Raw genomic sequence first — 26894 nt, 5'->3', positions numbered from 1 at the left:
GCAAAAGAAGACAGGGAAGGTAATACACCTCTGGAGAAAGGCTTGCAGGAGCCATACCTCTCATACAACCCCGGCGTGCAAGCCCAACATGTTTCCTTAGGTGAGTGGATGAGCCTTGCCGGTGACAAAGGCTGGTGATCGTCTCCCCCAGGAAAAGGGACAACCCCCACCCCGTCCTAGGCCACGCCCACCGGAAGAGCTGGCAACGTAGGGTAGCACGTAGCATGGGCCGCTGGCGCAAGGCTGATCCCTACGCTCAGGAGCGAAATAAATCCCAGGGCCCACGTAGCCTCACCTCCCAGGTTTTTTGGCAGCGCCAAAAAGCGACCGGGAGTGTTGGCGCAGCACTCTAAGCGCTGTTGGCCACTGGACCCTGGCGGTGTGAAATTTCACACCCAGATGGAGGTTGTGTGAGGCTTCCCCAGGTGAGGAGGGCGTCTCCTCTGAGATGAGGAGAAGTAGAGCACCAGGCCAGGCAGGGAGCCCACAGAGGGCATGTGGGAACCAGAGCGTTCCCTTCTGAGCATGTAGCCTTGGCTCTCATGGGCCACTGCTTCGCAAGGTCTCTCCCACTGTCTGGGGTCCTGCTCCTTGGTCTCTGGCCGGTCGGCCCCCACAGCTACCCCTTTCGCTTCCGTCTTCATCCCTTGATGTTCTCCCCGCTGCCCGGTCTCCGAGGTTTGAGAGGGGAGGCTAGGGAGAAGAACGTCCCTGGCCTCCCTGCAGCTCAGCCCTCCGGCCTGGCTTTTGGACACTGGACTTCTCTTAGCTCAGGGTTTGTTTGAACTGTTTCTCCCGTGGGAACTGTGCATATCCCGGGATCCTGACCCAACCTAATCAAGGACTAGGCTGCCCTGAACTTAACAACCCAGCAGTGAGCTTGGACAGGCCCAGGGCTGTTCGCCTAAGGTACCAGGAGTTTCAGACAAAATCACCCTCTTCCTATGGTTTAGATCTCCCCTTGCTTACACCTCTCCACGACGTGGGTGTCTGGAGGGCTGTGTAGCTGAAGGATGCTGGGAAATGTGAGGAGATGTTTTCTCTGGTCATTTCTGGTCACCTGCACTCTCTTGCTAGTCACAGAGCCCATTTACTGTTGTCTTGTCCTTGTCCCTTTGTACTAGCTTTGCCTGCCTAGCGCCTGAAGGCTATGAGTTTCCTTACCTGAAGTTCACTTCTCCATGGCCTGTGGACGTTCTCACAAATGCTGCTTCTCCTCTGACCCAGATCATGGCTCATTTGGATGAAGCAGCCCGCCAGCTGTCCAAAAGTGGGACAACCCTCTATGCCGTGCTGGAGCTTAAGAAAGGTGCCTCACCTGAAGACATCAAAAAGGCTTACAGGTTCAGACCCGGCCTCTTATTAAACCCTGGAATTTGCCCCCCGCCCCCACTTAAACCCTGCTTTATGACCGTTTTTAAATCCTCAGGCCTTCACTTTGGGTGGGATGGAGTCATCACCCTTTTCATTGTGGCATGGCAAGGAATTTAGACTTGGGCTGCTTGCCTCCATTCTTCGCACTCATGCATTGCTTCTTCACATCTAGAGACCTATCCCTGTCATTCATCCTACCCTCGTCTCCCAGCCATTTTCCAACCATCCTCCCCTCACCCTCCTTTTTGGTATTGCCTGGGCAGGAAACTGGCCTTAAAGTATCATCCAGACAAGAATCCAGGGGATGCTCAAGCAGCAGAAATATTCAAAGAGATCAACACAGCCCACTCCATACTGAGTGACCCTAAGAAGCGGAAAATCTATGACCGGCATGGCTCGTTGGGAATATACATATACGATCACTTTGGTGAAGAAGGCGTCACATACTATTTTACGATGAATAGTTGCTGGTTCAAGGTATACAGTTCTTCCTAGCCCTTTAAGGATAAGGAAGTGGGGGTGGCGTGGGGCGCCTGGGTGGCTCAGTTGGTTAAACATCTGCCTTTGGCTCAGGTCCTGATCCCAGGGTCCTGAGATCGAGGCCTGCGTCAGGCTCCCTGTTCAGTGGGGAGTCTACTTTTCCCGCTCTCTCTCAAATAAATAAATAAAATCTTAAAAAAAAAAAAAAGGAAGGAAGGAGGGATGACCTACCTCTTCTTGGAGAGCTGACCCTTCTCTCCCAGGACAGAGGCTTCTGTTGTCTCATTTTCTGGGTGCCAGGGGGGTTGAGGGAGAGGAGCTGAAATGGAACTACAGAAGAAATGCTGGGTTGAAGCCATGCTTTCCTACCTTTCAGACACTGGTCCTCCTGTGTGCCCTGCTCACCTGCTGCTGTTGCTGCTGCTGCTGCTGCTTTTGCTGTGGAACGCTTAAGCCGCCATCTGAGGAGGTTGCCAGAAGATACCAGCAGAATGTCCAGAATCAGCCTCCGAGGGCAGGTGAGAGCCATAGACAGGGCCTGAGGTAAGAGCTGGTTAGGAAGGAATGAAATAGTTGGGGGTGAAACTCTGAACCCTAAATATGGGAGTCTCAGGTCGGTATTGAGGCAAAGTGAAGAAAGAGAAGAGGATACGCTTGGTTTCTGAGGGACTTAGGCCACCAGCTGACAGTTGGAATGTTATATCGGCCTCTAGTGACTATTAAGCTAAGGAGTTGGCGGGGGGTTGTGTGCCTGGGTGGCTCAGTGGGTTAAGCCTCTGCCTTCAGCTCAGGTTGTGAACTCAGGGTCCTGGGATCGAGCCCCGCATCGGGCTCTCTGCTAAGCGGTGAGCCTGCTTCCTCCTCTCTCTGCCTGCCTCTCTGTCTACTTGTGATCTCTCTCTCTCTCTGTGTCAAAAAAAAAAAAAAAAAAAAAAGAATGGGTGGGAGAGTACCTTGAAAAGGGAGTGGTTGAAGACAAGATAGAGGATGAAGTTTACTGCCTTTACTCTAAAGGAAACTAAGTGTTTGATCATCCCCACCCCAGGCCCTGAAAGTGTGCTTTGACTGAAGTTCACCATAGTGCCACCTAGTGATACTGACACGTAACTGCAAGGTAACAGGTTTCTGACCACGGGACTAAAAATTGTTACTAAAAATTTGTATATGTGTTTTTCAAATTTCATCATAGGAAACAAAAGAAACTTTAGAAGAGGTCAAGATGATGATGAAGATGATTTCTAAAAGAAGAAGAGGAGTGAGTATATATGAAAGCTAAAATGCAGTAATAATCAAAGGATAAGAAAAGAACACACACTAACTTCCAGTGAGTCATTAGTAGAAAGTTTGTATCTTAGACTTTGGATTTCAGGTATTTATATTCTTACCTGCAGGGGCCTTGCTTTAAATTCTCGGTCATTATTCCTTCTGCTTAATAAGATGTCAACCTCTTTTGCCCCCAGGTGCTGACCCAGCGAGGGTGCCTTCTGCTGCCCAACACACTGGACATGTTGAAGAGGGGAGCAAGTAGCCGTGTCCTGACATTGACCCTGATTTGCCCCTCTTCTTATAAAAATCCCAACTTCAGAAGCCTTGATGGCATCTATCCCAGTGAGGATGCCCCCTCTGTCCTTGATGGTATCATTGACCCTGGCAATACAGGGTCACCCACCTCCTCTTCTTTTTAGCTCCAGTCCCAATTTTAATCTGTTTAGACAGCAGCCCTCCCATCTCTACCCTTATGAGGTCTCAGGCCATGGTGACAGACTTTTCCCAAGCATTCTTTTTCCTGTGCCTTGAGATTTGGGCCAATTTCAACTGGTAAGGGCCCTGAGCCACTTTCACTGTCTCCACCAAGATCCTGATAACTGAGCAGAGTAGATCCTATCCCCGAGCTGCTGTACCAGCTAACCCTCCTTTGCCGGAACGCTGCACCAAGAACTTTAGTGTCAGCCTCATTCCTTCACCAGCACGCTTTTCTGGGGCTGGTCTCTTTCTCTGCTGCCCAAGCAGTTGACATTGTCAGTCTCATTCTGTGCCACCATGAGTAAACTCGGGCAAAGTATGAATGCATTGGAGGGGTAGGGGTAGCTACCCCACCTCTGGCTTCTCCCCAGACTGCACCCCAACACGGCCGCCCCTTAGCATGGGTCCTGGGCTGACTGAAGTTCATCTCTCAGTGCCTGCTTGCCTCCATCCTTTTCTGCACATCTTATGCAAGCTGATCACCATATATTTTGTTCTGAAAACAGGGGCGTGAAACATATGATAGGGAAAAGCTAATACTTCTACAGACCCTCTCCCCATTCTCGTGCCTCTTCACCCTGCCCGTTTTATCCTCTCCACACCGTTTATTTCCCATCCATCCAAGGTCAGAGCCAAGTAACTCCTCAAATTTCTCTCTCACCACTGGGAGAAGGGCTAAGGAATGTCAATAAATAAAAGAGCTTTTGTCCAACCCCATGCATCTGTTGGGCGCCAAAAAGGTGAATCCTGCCTGGGGTAGAGGGAAAGGCCCACAAGAGAAAAAGACAGAGGGCCGGTGCTCACGTCTGAGACCAGCCTGTCTTGGAGAAGTGTCGTCCAGGAGTCCAAGAGGGGTCCAGCAGGGGTCCAGGATAACCGTGGAGTGAAGACAAAGGCCTCCCGGAGCCTTGTGATTACGACTTTGTCAATGCTCTAAAATTTCCCTGGAGACCAATTCCCCTGGTGCCCAAAATAGGTTCCTGGCACTCAGGTCCTTTCTGCTCAGCTCAACTTCTCTCGATTTCCTAACAAATTTAAAGTCTTTGGAGTGGCTCCAGTGATGTGTTCATGGACCAAATCCCCACACTTTCTCAGAGGCATGCTCATGAGGTCGTTCCAGGCCCTGGTGCAACTGCCAGCTCTAGCGTCCTTAGCTTCTTTTCCTAGGATGATAGAAGAAAGTTCTGGGCTAGAACAGAAATGGACCAGAAGTGTTGGACCAGAGCCTTTCCCACTAAGCTCTGGTGTCCCTGTTCTGAATCCCAGGGTTCAGCGGAAGAGGGTGAGGGTCACTGGCTAAGCCTTGGAGGCACTGACTAGGCTCTGGGTCTGGTGAGTTCTTTCCTGCCACCCTGAGCCATGTCAGGCGCCCCCATCCAGGCCAGTGTAGGTTCTTCCTGGAAGAAGAGCCCATGCTTATGGGGCTCAGGGGCCATAGGAGCCTTCTGAGCCTGAGAGCTGGACACCTTCAGAGACCCACCTTTCACCATGAGCAGCGAAGCTCACCCCTGCCCTTGTGTAAGGCAGTCACCCATTCCTGAGTGAGTCAGGGTCACTCACTCAGTGACAGCTGTGGCTCGCCTTACATGAGCTAAATCGGGAGTTGGAATGTCATGCAGATGCCCCTTGTTCCCCACCCCCACGTTAAAATTAATCTCCTCTCTGGGAAGCAAGGGACAAACAGTGCTGCCCATAGAGTGAACAAGAGTCACTTGGAGAACAAAAGGAGGAATTTTGGGGGACGAGTCATTCAGGGAGGGAGGGACAGAGAAAGCTCGCTACATGTGCCTGGCTGGGGTACAGAGCAAAGAGTAGATAAAGACAGAGAAGTGTCTGACAACAGCCATCTGAGGACAAGGGGAATTGTTGGAGGAAGGGACAGGAGAGCAAGCAGAGCTATTTCAAGAGTGAGCAGTAGAAGGGAACATAAGAACCCACGGACTGTCTAAAGTCAACGAGGAAGGGTCCAGAGGCAGTCAGGGAAGGCCAGGACCGGGGCCAAGGCCAGGGCAGGCACGATCACTGAGGGGATGAACTTCACAGTGGGTTTCAAGCCGCTGCTAGGGGATGCACACAGCATGGACAACCTGGAGAAGCAGCTCATCTGTCCCATCTGCCTGGAGATGTTCTCCAAACCGGTGGTGATCCTGCCCTGCCAGCACAACCTATGCCGCAAGTGTGCCAACGACGTCTTCCAGGTGGGCCGGGCCCGGGGGGGCGGGGACCCCAGAAGCTGGCGGGCAGGGCCCTCCACGTGGTGGGTGGTGGCTGTCCTGGGGTCCCAGGAGATCCCAAAGTAAGCATGAGTCAGCAGCTGCTCTGCAAGCTGGCAAGGACAGGCAATGTGCGTGGGGACCGTAGCTGGAAGGCCAGTGTCCACAGGGGAGAGAAGATCCCCATAGAAACTAGAGCCCGGGAGGGAGGTGATCCCGCACCAGGCTGTGTGGTGATCTGCACTGGACTCGGCATTCCAGTTTGGAGTTTCGGGTTTTGAGGATGATACGGGAAACTTGGAGAAAATACCAATAAGATAAACATGACAAAATGAGCCCTGTGAGCAAAGTCCATGATGGGACGGTTTGTATTGGAGGCAAAGCTCAGGGCGTCCATCTTTGGGGGGCAGAGTTAGACGGTGGGCAGGAGAGTGGGACTTCTCGCCAACTGAAGTTCACACTTGGGCCCCATTCCACGTCGGTCAGTAGAGGGGCCTGCTGGTTCAAGAGGGCTGTGGTCACTTACATAGAGAGGAGGCAGAGAAATGCAACCGGCTTTGGTTGATGTGAGCCTGTGGGGCAAAGCACAGCTAATCAAATTCACAGATGTTGTTTTAGCTCCTGGTTCGGAAGAAAATGCAGCATATACCAGAATGGTTCATCAGTGGGTTTTCTTGCTTGTCCTGTGCCACTGGAACGAAGATCAGAGAGAGTAAGGGGAGAAGTGCACGCTCATATGTGTGCACACGCACTTGCACATGCACACCTTGCTAATGAAGTAAAATCTCGGACTAGACCAAAGCTGGCCAGCTCCATAGGCACGGCAGTGATAATGATACCATGAACACATATTCTTCAACTGTATCAGAATTCAGGAGGAAACGTATTGAACACAAATGATTTTTAACTTAACTAAGAAAACGCTCGCGCTCTCGCGCTCTCTCTCTCTCCAAGGGGGAATTCCTTGGGGCAGCATGTTTGGGAGAAAATTAATGCACTAGCTAAGTCAGGCTGTCCCACAGTGGTGCTCTGTGACCTACCTACACTTTGCTGTCTTTGCTTTGCTGTCTGCCATCTTCCTGTTGAGGCCCATTCCCATCTCCTATTTTTTTTTTAACATTTTTAGAAGATTTTATTTATTTGTTTGGTGGAGAGAGTGCAAGTGAGAGAGCACAAACAGGGGGAGCAGCAGAGGGAGAGGGAGAAGCAGACTCCCTGCTAAGCAGGGAGCCCCACCTGGGACTTAATCCCAAGACCCTGGGATCATGACTTGAGTCATGGCTCAACTGAGCCACCCAGGCGCCCCTCTGTCTCCTCTTCTTCTAATTGTCTAAACCTGCCATTACATTGTTTGGCTCCAGAATATCTCAGAGCCTGTGGTTTTCTCTCTCTGGGAAGGGCTGACTGCTCTCTCTGCTCATTCTGGACATCAAGTCACGTGCTAGAGCCCTCTCCTTGCCCACCATCTTAGTTTCCCCTTGTGCTAAGTGCCTTTCTGAACATCCTTTAGGCTGATGTGCCCAGGAGGGAATGGCAACAAGATTTTGCCAGCCCTTCTCATGAATTTGTAGTGAAGCGTCCTTCCATTAGATCTCGAAATACATGAAAGCAAAGAGAAGTTTTGAAAGTGAGGGTAATGTGTCCTATTTAAAAAAATGGCCAGAATATTAAAGTACAAGGCGCGTAGTATCACCAGATGGTCCCAGGGACAGCTTCTCTATGTGCAAGTTAGAGGATGTTTAAGTGGCCTCACCGTTTTGGTTCCTTGAAGCTCTGAAATACTGATTGGACCCAGAGAGACCTGGGACTGACCCAAACCTTATGCATAATATTTAGGAAACAATATGATTCCCAGAGCTTTGGGATGGTTCTGTGGATCTGGACTAATGTGTCTCTTCTATTTTCTTTTTTTTTTTTTTTAAAGATTTTATTTATTTATTTGACACAGGGAGAAAGAGAGTGAGCAAGCAAAACAAGTAGGCAGAGAGGCAGGCAGAGGGAGAGGGAGAAGCAAGCTCTCCGCCGAGCAGGGAGCCTGACTTGGGGCTTGATCCCAGGACCCTGGGATCATAACCTGAGCCAAAGGCAGATGCTCAACCAGCTGAGCCACCCAGAAGCCCAATGATGAGTCTCTTCTAAAAGTGCAGAGCGCCCTGCCCCCTCCCCAAGAAGAAGAGTGAACAGCTCATTTCCTCGCTCTGCTTTATTTGGGGCAGCCTGGTGGGAGGCTGACCCAGTTCTTTGGCTGCACTTATGTATATACATCTCAGTAGATCTCCCTCCGAAAGATGAGCATATTTAGTTTTTTCGCACATTGCCTCCACATTTTGACAACTGTAGGCATAATCAGATTGTCTGTTTTCTAAGTATGGGAACAAGAATAGGACTTTTGGTAACTCTATCTTAAAACCATTTGGGAAGAATACCCTGAGAACATTGCCTAGAAAGTTAATAGAACTCATAAAACTTAAACCAGTGTCACACACACGCACGCACACACACACACATACACACAGACACGTTTAAAAAAAAATAGTATGGGAGTTTATATCATGACAAGAGACCGCCTCAGGCCCTCATTTCGCTTCTCCAAATGGAGGCAGCCATTTCCAACTTTCTTGGGTATCCTTCCAGAGATTTTCCACAGATGGGTACGTGTGTGTGTGTGTGTGTGTTTCAGCTACACTCATAGTCCTACATCTGCCTTTGCTCGCTCACTCTCTCGGTAATTGTTCCATCTCCACACATTGAGATCTGTGCCTTCGTTTTAAAATGGCTGCATAGGGGCGCCTGGGTGGCTCAGTGGGTTAAGCCGCTGCCTTCGGCTCAGGTCATGATCTCAGGGTCCTGGGATCGAGTCCCGCATCGGGCTCTCTGCTCGGCAGGGAGCCTGCTTCCCCCCGCCCTTCCTCTCTCTCTGCCTGCCTCTCTGCCTACTTGTGATCTCTCTCTGTCAAATAAATAAATAAAAATCTTAAAAAAAAATAAATAAAATGGCTGCGTAGGGGCGCCTGGCTGGCTCGATCAGTTAAGCGTCCGACTCTTGCTTTTGGCTCCGGTCATGATCTCAGGGCCCTGAGATCGAAACTCAGGGTGGAGCTGAGCCCGGACCCTGCTTGGGATTCTCCCTCTCCCTTTCCCTCCCCCTCCCCCTCTGTCTCTCCCAGCCCCTCCCCCATTCCACCCCCTAAATAAATAAATAAAATGGGGGCATAATGTTCCATTGTTATGACTGGACCGCAGCCTATTTAAATCAGTCATCTGAAACATTTACATGGTGTCCAGTGTTTTGCTGTCCTAAAAACTGCTGTGATGGACAACAAGCAAGAATTTTAGGGAGTTGTGGGATGCCTGTCTGGCTCAGTTGGTAGAGCATGTGACTCTTGATCTCAGGGTTGTGAGTTCAAGCTCCACATTGGGTGTAGAGATTACTTAAAAAAAAAAAAATTTTAATAAAAGAATTTTAGGGATGCCTGGGTGGCTCAGTGGGTTAAAGCTTCTGCCTTCAGCTCAGGTCATGATCCCAGGGTCCTGGGATCGAGCCCCACATCAGGCTCTCTGCTCGGTGGGGAGCCTGCTTCCTCATCTCTCTCTCTGCCTGCTTCTCTACCTGTGACCTCTCTATCAAATAAATAAATGAAATCTTAAAAAATAAAATAATTTTAGAGAACTGTGATTTTATAACATCAGGTTAATTGCCCAGGAAGCAAACTGGAAAATGTTTAATTGAACATTTAATTGAAGATGTTGAACAGCATTAAGGGTTTGGAAGAAAATCATCCAGAATCCTACCTCCCCCAACACAGTGATTTTCACGTTTGTATATTACTTTCAAGCCCCACTGGCCATACACATCTTTACATAGTTGCCATCACATTTTAACTAGGTTTCTTTAGAACCATAATACCTCTCTCTCTCTTTCACTCTGAATTTAAAGAGAAAGACACCAAAATACCACATTAACCTCCTCTAATTTCTCCCTCCCTATTTCTCCACACTTGCACCCACTCAGCTAACCAAGCACTTTGACGAGGGGAAAGCTGTTGGTGTGGGAATTTGACACAAACATCTTCCCATACGCTTCTGTATTTGTAAACTCTATTCCGTCCTAACTCCCTTAAGCCAGCCTTCAGTTTATTTTTATACCTGCCCCCACTTCACTGTGAGCACTTGTTTATGGGCTGCAGCCTGTTGTGATTTAGCAGACAACCAGAAGGTCTTGGAAGAAGGTTGTTGGGAAACAGCTTTTCTGGAAGGTGTCCATCTAGGGAGAGATGTGCAAATACGGGAATCTGAAGAAAAGGGCCACCTTCTCTAATAAAGGGTGCCCTGGGAAAGAGATGCCCTCTGTTTCACTCTACCCTGAAATCTAGTTTCTTATCCATTCACTGTGAGGACCTGTGGTCATCGGGAGAGCCTGCCTCCTTCACCACTTCCACGGCTCCTGAAGGCACCGGGACCTCCCCAGCCCCACGGTGGCGTGGTGGGGGGGGGGGGGTCTCCTTTATGAGAAATTGGTTCAGTGCAAGTTTGTGAATGTCATTTACCTTACAGCAGGGTTAGGGATTTTGCTTACTTGATGGAAGAAACTTGGTTAGCGGAAAACAAAAAGCCTAGACCAAGACTGGCTCTTGGGTTCTAGTCCCTAATCTAGTCCTTTCTTGGCACGTGATGTCAGACTATTTTACCTCTTCAAGCCTGTTTACACATATATAGATGAAAAGGATGCTTTAAGCTCAGCTTTAACATCCTTGTAATTCTAACAATCTGATTTCACAAATTCAAGAAAACTTACTATGGATTTCTTTTTTTTCCCCCTAAGTTTGTTTGTTTGTTTGTTTGTTTGTTTATAGCAATCTCTACACCCAACATGGGGCTCGAGCCCACAACCCTGAGATCGAGAGTTGCCTGCTCTTCCGACGGAGCCAGCCAGGCACCCTTGGATTTCCATTTTTTAAGCATTTTCTATTTGGTTACCGGTGTCCTGACTTGACTCACTCCTCTCCTTTTCGATCTTCCTTCCAGCCAATCTCCTGTCACAGACCCCCTTGTGCTAGGCTGGGTTCTGTCAGGCAGAGCTAGCCCTCTACTCAGAATCCCTCTCCCAAGCTTTTAACGACATCTAAATTCTTCCATCTTCAACATTTCTGCAAATCTCTGGTCTTCTGTTACCATTTTCCCATGGTTTCTCCAATATATTCTGAAGGTCTGCATGGTCCACTATTCGTCATTGGCCAGGTCATCATTTTGGGAGGAGATAGCTTTCAAAAACTCCCCTTGAACTCGTAGAGCCTCTTCCCAGATGGAACATTTCTAGTAGGTGCTATGGAATATTACAAAAAGAAAGAAAGAAAGAAGAAAGAAAGAAAGAAAGGAAGGAAGGAAGGAAGAAAGAAAGAGAGGAAGGAAGGAAGGAAAAGAAAGAAAAAAAGGAAGCGCCATACAGTCTAAAAGACAGGTCAAGGCATGTATGCCACACAGAAGCCTTAAACATAGCCTAGAATTAAATTCCATTTATTTTCTCCATTCCATTTTATCCTCCACAGTGAAGAAGGAGCAGTTATTTCAGGCCCTGTGGTTCTGTGTGCTCTTATACTTTTAGGGTTGTTAACAACCCTTTGTGCATTGCTGTCTTGTTTACAGAGAACCTTCACATGCGTGAGTCCATTTGAATTAGACAGGATGGAGGTGATTCCCGGCGGAACAGGACACAGGTTATAGACACACAAAGAGACAGAGCGGGGACTTAAATCTAGGTCTTCCGTTTCCTAGAATGATGGAATTTCCTTTACACATCACCTCATTGACATATGAAATTTTGCTCCATGGGGCTGTCTGTCTTGTGAAAATGTAAGATCTCAGGAAAGAAGAAAGACATTTCTGTGTACAACAGAGCCCATCAGTTTTTTTTTTTTTTTAGTTTATTTATTTATTTATTTTTTAAAGTACAGGTCTTTTGCCATATGCCTCTACACAATTGTTTACAAAAGCTTATATCTTAAAGAAGATATCAACTCAAAGATGCATTATATGGGGCGCCTGGGTGGCTCAGTGGATTAAAGCCTCTGCCTTCGGCTCAGGTCATGATCTCAGGGTCCTGGGATCGAGCCCCACATCAGGCTCTCTGCTCAGCGGGGAGCCTGCTTCCTCCTTTCTCTCTTTGCCTGCTGCTCTGCCTTCTTGTGATCTCTGTCAAGTAAATAAATAAAATCTTTTAAAAAAAGGATGCATTATATACAGTGTAGTTTCATCAGGCTAAGAGCAGGTCTATCCCCTGTGCTTCCACACAGCCATCTGCAAAAGCTTGCTTTTTTTTTTTTTTTGGTGTTTTTTATTTTAGGTTTTTATTTTAATTCCAGTTGGTTAACATACAGTGTTATTTCTTGGTCTTGAAATAGAAAGATAAACAGAAGCAGAAGATGGGATTTTGCTAACTGGATATTAGTCAGCTGAGAGATCTTTTTAGTCCGATGTAGAGATGGGTCAGCTCTGAGCGGTAGTAAGCAGGTTGCCGTCTACACCTTAGCGTGAAATTGAGACTGGGTAGGACTTACAATCAGGGCAGGAAGTTCTTTTTTTGGACCGTGGACCCCTCTGTCAGTTTGTAAAGCCTGTGGATCCTAAGGGCAATGTCTGTGGTTTATGTAAGAAAAATGTTTTTAGGGCGCCTGGGTGGCTCAGTAGGTTAAAGCTTCTGCCTTCTGCTCAGGTCATGATCCCAGGGTCCTGGGATTGAGCCCCACATTGGGCTCTCTGCTCAGCAGGAAGCCTGCTTCCTTTTCTCTCTCTCTCTCTGCCTGCCTCTCTGCCTACTTGTGATCTCTGTCAAATAAATAAAATCTTAAAAAAAAAAAACAAAAAAAAAGAAAAATGTTTTTAAGTGCATTAAAATACATTTGATTACGAAGAGACTGGATCCCATTAGAACACAGCATGCTTTCTCATACATTCTCAGTGGAGCTGATGTTGCCCCAGGGATATCTGCCATATTAGAATATTTTTATTGTGATTTTATTTTTAAATTTTTATTTAGTTTTTGCTTTCAGGTAAAACTCCCCCCCCACCCAGCTGTACTGAGATAAAACTGACAAAAATTATACATATTTAAGGCATGCACATGATGATTTGAGATTGTGAACCGATCACACCAAGCAAGCGAGTTAAAACATCCATCACCTCACGTGGTTACCCCTGTGTGGTCTACTGCTCTCCTAGCAATCGCCAAGTGGGCAATACAGTGTGACTAACTCCAGTCCCTATGCTGTACATCGGGTCCCCAGAATGTATTCATCTCAGAATGGAAAATTTGTGCCCTCTGATCAGTATCTCATCATTCCCTTCCAACCCCAACCCTTGGAAGCCCCCTTTCTACTCTCTGCCTCTAGGAGTTTCATTTTTGTAGATTTTTTTGGTACTAAAATTTAATGGGGGAGGGGTTGATATTAGGGGGGAAAAATGTCTTACAAGTTTCCTGGAAGGAGCAGTAATGAAAAAAATCTTGAGAAGCACTGGAATGTAATTACCAGAGTAATTAGAACATGTTTGATAGAGTAATGTATGTGCTCCTGATTACCACATTAAATCATGAGCTCAAAAAGTGGGCTTGAAGTAGTTTAGAGGTAGTGATAAGCGTAAATTATTTTTGGGTATTTGAGCAACAGCAATAATGAGATGTGAAATGCTCATGATTTCTGTGGGTAACCAAGTACCACTACAACTGCTGTGGTTTGTTGCCTATATTTATAACTGAGGGAAATGCCCGATTTCTGCTAGACCTTAGTGAAAATCAAGATGTGATTTTTTTTTTTTTCCTCATCTGGGTCCATAGAATTTTCGACAAGGATCTTTTGGGGCTGTGGTCTCCAGGTTAAATACTCCTGCATTACAGGCCCCAGTATCTTCCCAAGTATCCAGGTTTGACTTTCTCCTCTGCCCACAACCCACCCACTCCAAGTGAATGGTCAGTCTTACTGATTTTGCCTCTGGCATCCCTAGTCTTTTTTTTTTTTTTAAAGATTTTATTTATTGGAGAGAGAGAGAGAGAGAGCACAATGTGGGGAGAGGGTCAGAGGGAGAAGCAGACTCCCTGCTGAGCAGAGAGCCTGACCCGGGGCTTGATTTTGGGACTCTGGGATCATGACCCAAGCTGAAGGCAGATGCCCAACCCACTGAGCCACCAAGGCATCCCTGGCATCCCTAGTCTTTCCAAGATCACTGTCACTGCCTGAGGATGGGCCCATTACTTGTTTTGACTATGGCACTTGCTTCCTAGTTATCTGTGCCTTCAATCTCTCTCTCCCCTCACCATCTATCCAAATTACCTCTCTTAGATTAATATTCACTCTTATTTTCTCTCCTAGTTCAGAAAACGTGTCTACAAAATTAAGTTCAGATCCTTACCCTTGAATTTAAAGCCCTCTATGATTTTGCCACAATTTTTAAAAAATAAAATTTAAAAGGGGCACATGGGTGGCTCAGTCAGTTACGCATCCAACTCCTGCTTTTGCCTCCAGTCATGATCTCATGGATCATGAGATTAAGCCCTGCATTGGGCTCTGAGCTCAGTGGGGTGTCTGCTTGAGGAATTTCTCCCTATGCCCTTCCCCCCACTCTCTTTCTCTCTCTCTAAAATAAATAAATCTTCTAAAATTAATTCATTAAACTCAAAAGTCTTTCATTTAAAAACCCACCTTTCTAGCTTCCCCCTACCCCATACCACCCCTGTGTGTAACTTAAAATCTTAGTCTCCTGTTCTCCTCAAACTCTTTCCTACCTGTCTGCCACCTGTCTACCCTGTCTTCAAATGGCATCTTCTTAAACATTCCCTCCCTTGAACCAACATCGTTTTTTACATTTCTTCTAGTGGTTTATCTTCTTGGTTTTTATGGCACTCTAGCGCCCCCTTTCCTTTCATGTCAGGACTGAGCATTGCATTTTTTAGAAAGATTTTATTTATTTATTTATTTGAGAGAGAGGGAGAGAGAGAGAGAGAGAGAAAGGAGTGAGTGTGAGCAGAGGAAAGAGCAGAGAGGGAGTGGTTGAGAGAGAATCCCGAGCCGGCTCCTCACTGAGCACCCTGCCCGACGCAGGGGCTCCATCTCACGACCCTGAGCTTATGACCCGAGCTGAAACCAAGAGTCAGATGCTCAAACCACTGAGCTACCCAGGTGCCCCCGAACATTGCATTTAAAAAAAAAAATTTATTTTTTTCTTAAGTAGGCTCCACACCTGACCTGGATCTCAAACTCACAACCCAAGATCAAGAGTTGTATGCTCCACACACTGAGCCAGCCAGTGCCCCACATTTTTTAAAAGTAAAAATTTTTTTTTCAAACCCCAAAGTCCTTGTACTAAAATTAGAAATTATAAAAAAAAAGAAAAAGAAAAAGGAATAACTTACAATTCTATCCCTTGATGACAATTATTGTAAAAACATTTAACTTTTTTAAAAATGCATTTTAAAAGTAATTCAGGGTCTATAGAGGGAAATTTGGGAAATGTAGATGAATAAAAAGAAGAAAGTTTTAAAATCACCTGGGAATCCCATCACCCATTTCAAAATTGGGATCCTACTGTCTATGTAGATTACATCCTGCTTTTTTCATCTAAAATCATAACATGAATATCTCCCCGTGTTACAAAGAACTCTGTTAAGAAAGGTAATGGCATAATAATTCTGTTATAACTCATTTAATTGCTCTTCTACTGGGGCACCTGGGTGACTCAGTGGGTTAAGCCTCTGCCTTCGGCTCAGGTCATGATGCTGGGGTCCTGGGATCAAGCCCCGCATTGGGCTCTCTGCTCAGTGGGGAGCCTGCTTCCCCCCCCACCTTTCTCTCTGCTTACTTGTGATCTCTCTCGCTCTCTCTCTCTGTTAAATAAATAAATAAAATATTTTAAAAATTGCTCTTTTACTGTCACATAATCAGTATGTTTCCTATATGAAAAAATTATTGTTTATTTTGCTTATACAGGTATATTATGATAATACAGGTATATAAAATTCAAGCCTCATAGATAATACAAGTGATAGAATGAATAAATCCATCCAAACACACTATGACTATTTCAGAGATGGGATTTCAGGAACTACTTCTATGAGACAAGAAGAGGGCTCTAGGGACAGCTGGGGAAGGCACATAGACAAGTAAGACCCTGGATCACAGAGTTAAAGAGAGGGAGTTGATGGCCTCTGTGGTGTGAGGGGGGAGGTTGTTATAAAACTCCTTTGCCATCTCACAGGCAAATAAACACTGGTCAGGGTATCTGAAATTCTTACCATATTTTATCCATCAAGGCTCATAGCTCACAAAACATCAGGACCAAGTGCTAAGTACAGATCCATCTTTTTAGATCTGAGGAGTCTGGGACCCTGAGAGAAACTGCCTTCCTAAGGTCGTAAATGCCAAATCCAAAACCAGATCTTCAGATCATTGCTGCTTTCCCTATATTGTGCTGCATTAAATGCCTTCTGTTAAAATATAGAAATGTTACCAAGAAGGGGTAACAATTTTATCCACATATCCAGTACAGACGACTTTCTCAAAATAACCACCAGCATTTGAAAAAAATTTGGGACATGAGACAGACAAGTTTCCAGTGAGGAAGGAGTCAGGAAAGGGTTAGAGCAACTCCCCAGTCTTCATTCTCTTTTCACCTTCCTGATTTTTGCCATAGCTATGTACCACCTGTGCTATGGTTGATTATTTCTATTTAAAAGGACTCACTTTTAGGGGCGACTGGATGGCTCAGTCAGTTAAGCAGTTAAACATCTGCCTTCAACTCAGTTCATGATCCTAGGGTCCTGGGATAGAGTCCTACATCCGGCTCCCTGCTCACGGGGAAGCCTGCTTCTCCCTCTACCTCTACCCCTCCCCTCTGCTTGTGCTCACTCTCTCTCCATCAGATAAATAAATAATACCTTTAAAAAAAAAGGACTCACTTTTAAAGCTTAAATGATCACTCTATCTTCATTCTAAATGACAAAATTCTTGAAAAATCACTATATAGGCTGGTTATTTTTTCTAATATGCACAAAATAAACATAGAAATTGTCAATGTCCATTTGCATACCACCTAAAATCTCCATGCCTGTCATCAGTATGTACACCACACTTGGAGAAACACCGAGCTAGCTCATGGGTAACACAGAGACAGCCTCTAAGCAACATGAGTGTGCCAAGAGTTAAGGAGCCTGGAAAATCCAGAAGATAAACTGAACTATTTCATTACTGGTCACATTTAGCCCTAGTGCGAAAGGGCACATACATATATATGCATGTGGAGGACTGTCTAGCGACCAACGTGGGGTGTGGAGTTGGGCGGGGGAAACATTGCTGAGGCAATCACAGGAAGGGGGTGTGCTCAGGAGGGTAAGAGGAAAGCCAGCCAGCCACCCTAGGGAGGATCCTGCAGGAGGAACTGAGCTTTGGAAGAGGGAGGAGACTGTGGAACACGTGGATGGCTGGGAAATCTCCGGTGGGCTGTGGTACTCAATCCAGGGAGCTGCCCTGGAGCCGCAGGCAAACCGCAAAAAGGCCAGGGGTGCGACCCCTCCCCACCACCTGCCAGGAAGCTCGCCAGCTCCCCAGAAAGGTGCTCTTCAAACAAAGGATTTAGGTTGGACTGCCTGATATGGACTGTCTCCCAGAGACAATCCCAAGAGAATGGCAGTGATTAGCTAGTGGGATGAGCTACTAAAATGTCTTTATGGTGTGGGGAAGTGGTGAGGGAGTAGCGTGCTTCCTCGTCCATCCCCCTTGGCCCAGACATCCCAGCAAGTCATGATTGCTTTTTTTTAACTTCCTCTTAGGGGCACTTGGGTGGCTCAGTCAAGCGCCCGACTCTTGGTTTCTTGGTTTCGGCTCAAGTAGTGATCCCATGGGGTCGTGGGATTGAGCCCCGGATAGGGCTTGGTGCTCAGCAAAGGTCTACTTGGGGATTTTTTCTCTCTGTCCCTCCCCACTACTCTCTCTCTCTCTCAAATAAATAAATAAATATTTTAAAAACACTTTTTTATATTATGGTAATGCATACTATAAATTTATCATCTTAACTATTCTTTTTTTAGGATTTTATTTATTTGACAGAGAGAGACACAGAGAGAGAGGGAACACAAGCAGGGGGAGTGGGAGAGGGAGAAGCAGGCTTCTAGCGGAGCAGGGAGCCCGATGCGGGGCTCCATCCCAGGGCCCTGGGATCATGACCTGAGCTGAAGGTAGATACTTAACGACTGAGCCACCCAGGTGCCCCTCATCTTAACTGTTCTTGAGTGTGTAGTTCAGTGGGATTAACTATATCCACATTGTTGTATTACCATATCCAGAACCTCTCATCATTCCAAACTGAAACTCTGTACCCATTAAAATACTAACTTCGCACTCCCCCGCACCCCAGTCCCTGGCAACCACCATTCTACTTTTTATCTCTATGAATTTGATTCTTTTAGGTACCTCATATGAGAGGGATCATGCAATATTTGTCCTTCTGTGACAGGCTGATTTCACCTAGCACAATGTTCTCAAGGTTGACCCACTCTGCAGCATGTGGTCCTGATTACTTTTGTCCTGTTACTTTCCACCACAATCTCGGTGACTGTCAATGTCACGCACTCTACTTCCTGCTGTTGTGTCAAATGTGAATTTTGTTTCTATGTTGCTAACATATTTTACATGATTTCTTAATTCTGCCAGTTCACTTTTCTTGTCCAGCTTTGATCACTTATATCTCTTCTTTTTCTTTAAAAATCTTTTTATTTATTTATTTGACAGAGAGAGAGAGATCACAAGTAGGGGGAGAGGCAAGCAGAGAGAGAGGGGGAAGCAGGCTCCCCACTTGGCTTGTATCTCCTGTTGGATCCTTTCTGCTTACCTCTCCTCTTTGAACAGGGGTAGTTCTGAAGCTGAGGGTGAATTCTTTACTCAACCCTCTGTTTACCTTGGCTTTCTTCCACTGTCCACCCAAATGTGAGCTGGCTGGCTGGATGTTATCATTGGTTTGCAATCTCTGTTTGGTCCTCTGGCTTCTTTGGCAATCAGAGGGGTATGACCTGGATTAGTAGGCAACTGAGGGTCTCAATTTGGTTATGTTGCTGCAGAATATTTTTCCACACAGAATCTGAGGAATTTTCTTTCCTGGGGGCACGTAGAGATCCATGGGAGGAAGTCTTCCTAAGATGGGAGCAGGTGGGTGGGAGAGGGAGAAGCAGGCTTCCTTTCCTTTTCACATTCTGGTTGCAAGCTGGGCCTTTATATTGCTTCATGGGGTTTTGGTTTGGATGGGTCAGAGTTTATCTCTGCTCCCATAACATCAATCTGCAGTTGCACAGCTGACTTCTACATTGTTGTTTCTTTCCTTTGTGAAGGGTTGGTGTTTGGCCTTACTAAAATCTGTTTCACCTGAGAGTCGGAGAGGTGAATATTAGCTCTGGGCATCACTCTTCAGGTGGCCTCAATTTTATTGCCTCTGACAATGTAGTATATTGATTTTTAGGATGGACTGGGGTCAGAGTGCCTGAGTTCAAATATTGGTTCTGCCACCTATTAGCTGATAACTGTGACCGATTTATTTAACATCTCTGGGCTACAATTTCCTATCTTGGAAATGGGGCTAATAGTAGTACCTATTTCATAAGGTTGATAAGAGGTTTAAATGAGTTAATATAAATAAAAGGACTTAGGGCAAAACCTGGTATGAAGTATGTGCCCACTGTCCCTATATTTCCTGTAGTCTAAGTGGGGGGCAGGTAAATGCTCATCTCCTGCACCATATTTACAAGAAATCCTTGAGAGTTAGATTCAGTAATGTCTGGGAAGTCCATAGCATGGTGCTTGGCACATAATAGGCCCTCAGAACATGAGTTGAATGTTAAATATTGAGTATAGAGGAAGGAGGGGCAGTGCAGAGGAAGGTGGGGGAGAGAGGCCCCTCAGAAGTTTGTGCTTTGGGCTAAGACTTCAGAATATTGTCCCCTTTCCATCCATTCAAACATTCACTGAATACCTTTATATGCTAGCCACCAGCACATCAAAGAGAAGCCAAATCTCTCCAGGAACTTGCAGCCTTAGAGTTCTCCCAACAGCTCCTTACTCACTTGGATTCTAAATAATGAAAGGTAATTGCATTAAATAAGCAAAAGCCCAGTGATCTTATACTTTAACCCACTGCCTAAAGAGAATGTTCCAGCTACTGAGAAGGACAAAGGCACCAACACAAACTTGGATAATCTCAGACTAACCCGTTTGGCTTTATGATGGCCTGAAGTATTAACTTCTTATGATTCACAAGAATTGCCCCCCAAATGTGACATTTGTGACATGCAGTCACTCTCACCAAGGCAGGCTTGCCCACTGCACAGGGGTCACGTTTCCTGCTTTGCCTATACCTCTTGCTTTTAAAGTTTCAAACAAGACTGTGGACTTGGACGCTTGTATGTATTCTGGGTGCTGTCGTACACAGATGGGGCCCTCTGGCTGGTGTCCTGCTTAAGAATTTGGAGAATTCCATCGAACTCAACTGCAGGAAATACATCTAAATTTGCGGTCATAGGTAGACTGTTCTCCCCATTAGTCTCTATGAGTTCCTGGTCTTCCAGCCAGTTAGGACTATGTTCTGCTATAAGTGACAGAAAACCCCAAATAGCGATGACTTAAGGGAGGTTAAAACACGTTGTTTCTCTTAATTGGAAGTATAGGCCGGCAGTCCAGGACTGCCTCATCTGAGACTCCCTCCTTTTATCTTGCTGCCATTCTCATCATGTGACTACCTCCTCGCTCAATATGGCTGCTTCAACTTGAGCCACTCCATATTCGTTCCAGCCAGCAGGAAGGAGAAAAGAGGAGGGGATGTCCCTCCATTGAACATACTTGCTAGAGGGGCACCTGGGTGGCTCAGTGGGTTGAAGCCTCTGCCTTCAGCTCAGGTCATGACCTCAGAGTCCTGGGATTGAGCCCCACATCAGGCTCTCTGCTCAGCAGGGAGCCTGCTTCCTCCTCTCTCTCTTTGCCTGCCTCTCTGCCTACTTGTGATCTCTGTCTGTCAAATAAATAAATAAAATCTTAAAAAAAAAAATACTTGCTAGAAATGGCACAAAACTTTGCTATCTACATCCCAGTGGCCAGAATGCAGTCACCTGGTCACACCCAGCGAGAAGGGAGGCTTGGACACACAATCTTTATTCCATGTGCTTAATAATTCAGAGACTTTCTTACCGAAGAAGACAAGGTAGACATCGAAGGACAAGCGGTCTCTGCATTCTCTTATCTCTCCTATTGTCCACAAGTTGACTCTTCTGTCTTCTCTGAAGACCAGACTTCCTGTTCACACTGTCCGACCCCTCGGGTTTCACAAGTCCAAGGGCACCAAGTGACAGCTCTTGGCCCAGTTTCATGGGTCTTTTCCCATTTCAAAGTCGCACACTATCCAGACACCTCCACCTCTGTGTCTCAATTCCAAATTCCTGGAGAGAACATTTGATTGGATCACCTCCTCAACTCTGAGCCAATCATCGGTGGCCTGGGCCATGGCAGGGCTCTCCCTTTCAGGATGGGATGAAGCAAGTTCTCTAAGAGGTGTAAGTGATGAACATCTCTTGTAAACACTCCTCCTGAGTTTACTCTTATCCTAACACCCAGCCTGCTGGGTGTAGATGTCGCTTTGCTCGGTTTGCTCGTCCATAGGGCAGAGATGCATATATTCGTATCTCATCCCCAGAGCCTTGCAATTACCTGGTACACTCAATATTTGTCGTAGAAGGAATATTCCAATCTCATCCTTAATTTTACAGACATTGAATGTGTCCTCAAATTTACGTAGTAGAACAGTATTAGGGGCAGCCCAAGAACACAGGTCTCCTGACTCCCAGTCTCTGGGGATGGTTTCCTAGAATGACCCAGCATGGTGTCATGTGTGTTATTATTCACCACTGGTCTCAGTTTCCCTGCCAAGGGCTCCAGAGACTCTCCCCCAAGATGTGGGCCATGCAAGCCCCAAGAGGAACTGGCTGCACCACACAGAGCCTATTTTCAACCTTAGACTTCCTGTCAACACCAGTGTCTTCCCACACTGCAAGCTGGGCCCCTTTGGAGAAATCCCATCCCGACTGGGGCCTGACCAAAGTTAGGCTCTGGACGCAGGGATGCTTAAGGAGTAATGAAGCAAAAGTGGGAAAGATGATCTCCATAGCCACCCACCTGAGCTGCTCTCAGAGGAGGAGGAGGAAAGAGCTGATGCCTCCCCATTCTGCTGTTCTACACCTCTGCCCTCATGACCTTTCCCCCTGCCTCCTCTTCCCTGGGTCCTCATGCCTCACCGTGCCTGTTCTCTCATGTTACTTGTCCCTACAGGCCTCGAACCCTCTATGGCAGTCCCGGGGCTCCACCACGGTGTCTTCGGGGGGCCGTTTCCGCTGCCCATCTTGCAGGCATGAGGTTGTCCTGGACAGACATGGTGTCTATGGCCTGCAGCGAAACCTGCTAGTGGAGAACATCATTGACATTTACAAGCAGGAGTCTTCCCGGTGAGCTGTCAGGACCTTTTGTCCCTCTAAGGAGCAGAGCCTGGGACACAGCTGGGGAGCCCATCAGTCAAAGGGGAAGGGCTGAAAAAATCAGCCTGCCTCTTTAGAGATCAGAGGATGGGACCCTGGGCAGCCCCACGCTCGTGGGACCCCCCACTTCCCTCCAGCCTGGCCCCTGACCCTTCTGCCATCCTGCCCACTCCCCTCCAGGCCACTGCACTCCAAGGCTGAGCAGCACCTCATGTGTGAGGAGCACGAAGAGGAGAAGATCAATATCTACTGCCTGAGCTGTGAGGTGCCCACCTGCTCCCTCTGTAAGGTCTTCGGCGCCCACAAGGACTGCGAGGTGGCCCCACTGCCCACCATTTACAAACGCCAGAAGGTACCAAACAGCCAAAGGAGGAGGCGTGGTGGGGCTGGGGACAGTGGACAGGGTCTCCAACTTCAGCCTCTCACTCCACTTGGCTTTAAAGGCTGGCAGATCAGGGCTACAGTCCCAGCTCTGTGCATGACTCAGTGTGACCGTAGGTAAGTCACTTGACCTCCCTGGCCCTGACTTTCCTCCCTTGTAAAATGGGGATGAGGGTGCCAAGTTCCAAAGTTGTTTTAAGGATACAATTAGATAATGGATACCAGAAACTTCAGTTTGGTGGCCTAGATGCTCTCCAGGCCCTCTCACCACCACACAACTACATTTGACATAAAACATAACTTAAAAATTATATCAGTGGGGCGCCTGGGTGGCTCAGTCAGTTGAGCGTCTGACTCTTGATTTTGGCTCCGGTTGTGATCTCAGGGCTGTGAGATCGAGTTGCGCATCAGGATCCACACTCAGCGCTGAGTCCCCTTGAGATCTTCTCCCTCTGGCCCTCCCCCTGTTCACACTCTTGCTCGCTCTCTCTCATAAATTACATAAATCTTTTTTTAAAGATTTTATGTATTTATTTGACAGAGAAAGATCACAAGTAGGCAGAGAGGCAGGCAGAGAGAGAGAGAGAGAGAGAGAGAAAGAAGCAGGCTCCCCGCCGAGTAAAGAGCCCGATGTGGGGTTTGATCCCAGGACCCTGAGATCATGATCTGAGCTGAAGGCAGCGGCTTAACCCACCGAGCCACCCAGACGCCCCTACATAAATCTTTTCTAAAAATAAAATAAAAATTATATCAAAGGGCAAAAGCTGGCAGTATTCCTGAACTAGAGAGATGAGACTATGCTTCCAGACCCCTGAGAGGTGGACAACTGACCTGAAGATTCCCACGAACCCAGTTTAAGCTGGGACCTCAGGAACGAAGGCAGTCAGCCATGCTGCCTGGCTTTTGACAAAAGTGAATGCTGAATCTGCTAAGAGGAAAACCCCCTCAATTCAGGCCCTTGGGTTTTCCTTAGATTTAGAACAACAAAATATTAATTCAAAAATGAGGGTACAGAAAGAACTATAACCCATGAGTAAAGTCGGTGGAAACAAAAAATACAGATTAAACCCCTGAGGGATTCAGATATTAGAATTATTAAAAAATTGAGAGTCCTTGTATATAAAATGTTTTCTGAAAAAGATGAAATAAAACCCCAGTGATAATAGATTACCAAACATGCAGATTTAACAAAGAACCAAATAGAGCTTTTAAAAACAAAAGTGTGGTTGTTGACATAAAACACTGAAAGGGTGAATTAAACGACAGATTTCTCTGAAGAGAGAATTAGCGAACAGGAAGAGGGGCCTGAAAAAGCAGCCTCGGATGCAGCACTGGGAACTGAGAAATATGAGCACATACATCGCCTCAGAATCACAGAATGAGAAAACAGAGAGAATAGAGAAGAGGCAATAGTATCCTAACAGATTATTACGAAGAATCTTTCCAGATTGATGGAAGGCATGAATCTACAGATGGAGCATTTAGTCCCAGGCCTGGCATTCGGTGGATATTTGGCAAATGTCTATTCCTTTCTCAATTGGTGGTGGAGGCTCTCCTCTTTCCACCCCCTTCCAGAATCCATAAATGTGCTTCCACACTTCTTGGATGGCTCCAAGCCATCTAGATCTCTGGGATGGCTGCTCTGATGGTGGGGTGGCAGGGCAGTCCTCTCCCAGGTGGCTCTGGCTGGGATGGGAGGGTACAGCTGTAGACAGCGTCCTCCAGCTCTAAGGGCTGGCCTGTGTGTGTGTGGCAGAGCGAGCTCAGTGATGGCATCGCAATGCTGGTGGCAGGCAACGACCGTGTGCAAGCAGTGATCACACAGATGGAGGAAGTGTGCCAGACCATCGAGGTGAGCTTGGGAGGGGAGGGAGGGGACATTTCTGGGTTTCTGGGCGGGGGTGAATCCCAAGTAGTGGGGTAGTTTAGCCAGGCGGCAAGGTTTGAATCCCAGCTGTGCCCCACGGCTAGCTCTGTGGCTTTGATCCACTTACTTCACTTCTCTGTGCGTTGGTGATAATGAGAATGCTATGACGACTACCTCACTGGATATTTTTGAGAGTTAAATGAGATAATACAAGTAAAAACTAGGGCCAAAGATACCCCTGAAGTCCTTTAAAATCTTGTATTTGCTAAAGAGAGAAAATCTTAAAAGTGTTCACAGGGGAAAAAAACTGTAACTGTATTTAGTGACAGATGGTAACTAGACTTGTTATCATTTCACAGTATATAAAAATATGGAATCATGACATGGCACACCTGAAACTAATATAATGTTAAAAGTCAATTATATCTCAATTTTTAAAAATCTTGTAATTGTTACTGCAAAGACCTGGGAATGCTCGGCCACTGTGTGTGGGGAACTCTCCTTCTTGGCTGTCTGGGGCGTCCCTTAAATGGGGAGTGGGACAAGTGGGTGAGTGCCCTTCCCGCTGGAGGTCTCATCCTTGCCCCCCCACCCCCTTCAGGACAACAGCCGGAGGCAGAAGCAGTTGCTCAACCAGAGGTTCGAGGCCCTGTGTTCTGTGCTGGAGGAGCGCAAGGCAGAGCTGCTGCAGGCGCTGGCCCGAGAGCAGGAGGAGAAGCTGCTGCGAGTCCGGGGCCTCATCCGCCAGTATGGAGACCACCTGGAAGCTTCCTCCAAGCTCGTGGAGTCCGCCATCCAGTCCATGGAGGAGCCGCAGATGGCACTGTACCTCCAGGTGGGCCCTGGCGGAGGGAGGCAGGCTGCAGAGCGGCTGCGGTGGGCGCCTTGGCACATGGAGGGCTGGGCTCCGGTCTCCTCTCTGGTGCCCACTTACCCCACAGCCCGGGGCAGGTCCCCCCGCCTGAGTCCGTTTTCTCCTCCACGAACCGGGATATGCATCCCCGCCTGCCCCGCAGCGCTGCGGGCACCAGAAAGGGACTTTGCCAGCGCTTGGCACGGTGCTTACGCTCACCCTCCTTTCTTCCCCGCAGCAGGCCAAGGAGCTGATCAATAAGTGAGTAGGCGGAGCGGCAATGGCAGGGAAGGGGCTGCCTGGGCTCCGCCGCCACGCGGAGGGGGGTGAGGGGACTGGGGCCGGTCCCCCTGAGCGGCTGCCGCGCCGCAGGGTCGGGGCGATGTCGAAAGTGGAGCTGGCGGGACGGCCCGAGCCAGGCTACGAGAGCATGGAGCAGTTCAGCGTGAGCGTGGAGCACGTGGCCGAAATGCTGAGGACCATCGACTTCCAGCCGGGTGAGGGCGTGAGGATGGGAGGGGGCGGCGGGCCGCGGGGACCGGGCGGCCGGAGGAGACGCCGGGGCCGGGGGTGCGTCACGGCCCGGAGCGGCAGGGACCCCACCTCACGGGGCCTTCCTTGGGGCTAGGCGCTTCCGGAGAGGACGAGGATGAGGAAGTGGCACTGGACGGGGAAGAGGGCGGCGCGGGGCCAGAAGAAGAGCGGCCGGAGGGGCCGGAAGGTGAGTGCGTCCCGAGGGGCCTGGCGGGGCTGGCCCTACGCTCCGGTTCCCCTCCTCCCCGCAACCTCCTCCGTGACGCCTTCCTGCGGCCCCAGGAGTCGCTGGTGGCCTCCTCTCTTGAAGTGCCGCCCTGCCCCGGGCAGGAGGGGCGCCCCTTAGCGCGCGTGCAGAAGTACACGCTTTCCCACCAGCCTTTCCCCTTGGGCCCTGGGAGACCCTGCTGCGTGGGGTGGTAGAGGAGAAAGCCACGTGGCTGGGGAAAAGGGGTGAGTCGGGGTGCGGAGCTGCCTTGTTCCTTTGGGGCGCCCTCCCACTGAGCTTTCTTTCCCAGGCACAGGCGGGCACTGAGCCCTAGGTCCTGGCGCTGGGGTCGCGGACAACCTGCTCAGAGACCGCTGCGCCACCCAGATAGGCGCCCCGCCGTGGGGGAGGGGCTCAATAAAGGGCTAATGCGTCCAGGCCCGCGGCTCCTTTCATTGCTCACTCTCCGCCTCAGCTTCGGAGGCGACCCCATCACCATCCTGCCCTTCTCCGGATCTGGGACCATTTGAGGGGCGGAAGTGGAATGACCCCTGTGGGGCATCCCCTTGATATCAAGCACGGGTTCGCGAGCCCAGTGCCAAGGGAAGAGGGTCGGGGTGGTGAGGCGGCACCAGGACTTTGAGTTCCTGGGGTTCGTTGGGGACGCAGGACGCCGGTTGCAAGCCGTTCTGCCA

At 48.1% G+C, this 26894-nt stretch overlaps 2 protein-coding genes across 2 annotated transcripts; both read left to right on the top strand.

Moving 5' to 3' along the window:
• The first annotated feature begins 295 nt into the window (after positions 1-295).
• On the top strand, positions 296-3736 carry DNAJC5G (DnaJ heat shock protein family (Hsp40) member C5 gamma). Its single transcript, XM_032849543.1, has 6 exons — positions 296-425; positions 1228-1343; positions 1638-1851; positions 2231-2372; positions 3044-3109; positions 3315-3736. The coding sequence occupies exons 2-5, from the start codon at positions 1231-1233 to the stop codon at positions 3094-3096; spliced, it is 522 nt and encodes a 173-aa protein (XP_032705434.1). The 5' UTR covers positions 296-425; positions 1228-1230; the 3' UTR covers positions 3097-3109; positions 3315-3736.
• A 1553-nt stretch (positions 3737-5289) lies between these two features.
• On the top strand, positions 5290-26555 carry TRIM54 (tripartite motif containing 54). Its single transcript, XM_032849568.1, has 9 exons — positions 5290-5795; positions 22154-22326; positions 22537-22708; positions 24494-24589; positions 25206-25439; positions 25696-25718; positions 25830-25954; positions 26086-26178; positions 26510-26555. Exons 1-9 carry the CDS (start codon positions 5628-5630, stop codon positions 26524-26526), a joined length of 1101 nt encoding a protein of 366 aa, XP_032705459.1. The 5' UTR covers positions 5290-5627; the 3' UTR covers positions 26527-26555.
• Positions 26556-26894: the final 339 nt, after the last annotated feature.

The sequence above is a fragment of the Lontra canadensis genome, unplaced genomic scaffold (genome assembly GCF_010015895.1).
Source record: "Lontra canadensis isolate GAN:19392208 unplaced genomic scaffold, GSC_riverotter_1.0 scaffold232, whole genome shotgun sequence".
NCBI lineage: Eukaryota > Metazoa > Chordata > Mammalia > Carnivora > Mustelidae > Lontra > Lontra canadensis.
Note: the sequence above shows the minus strand (reverse complement) of the source record. Positions and strands in the feature narration are given on the sequence as shown.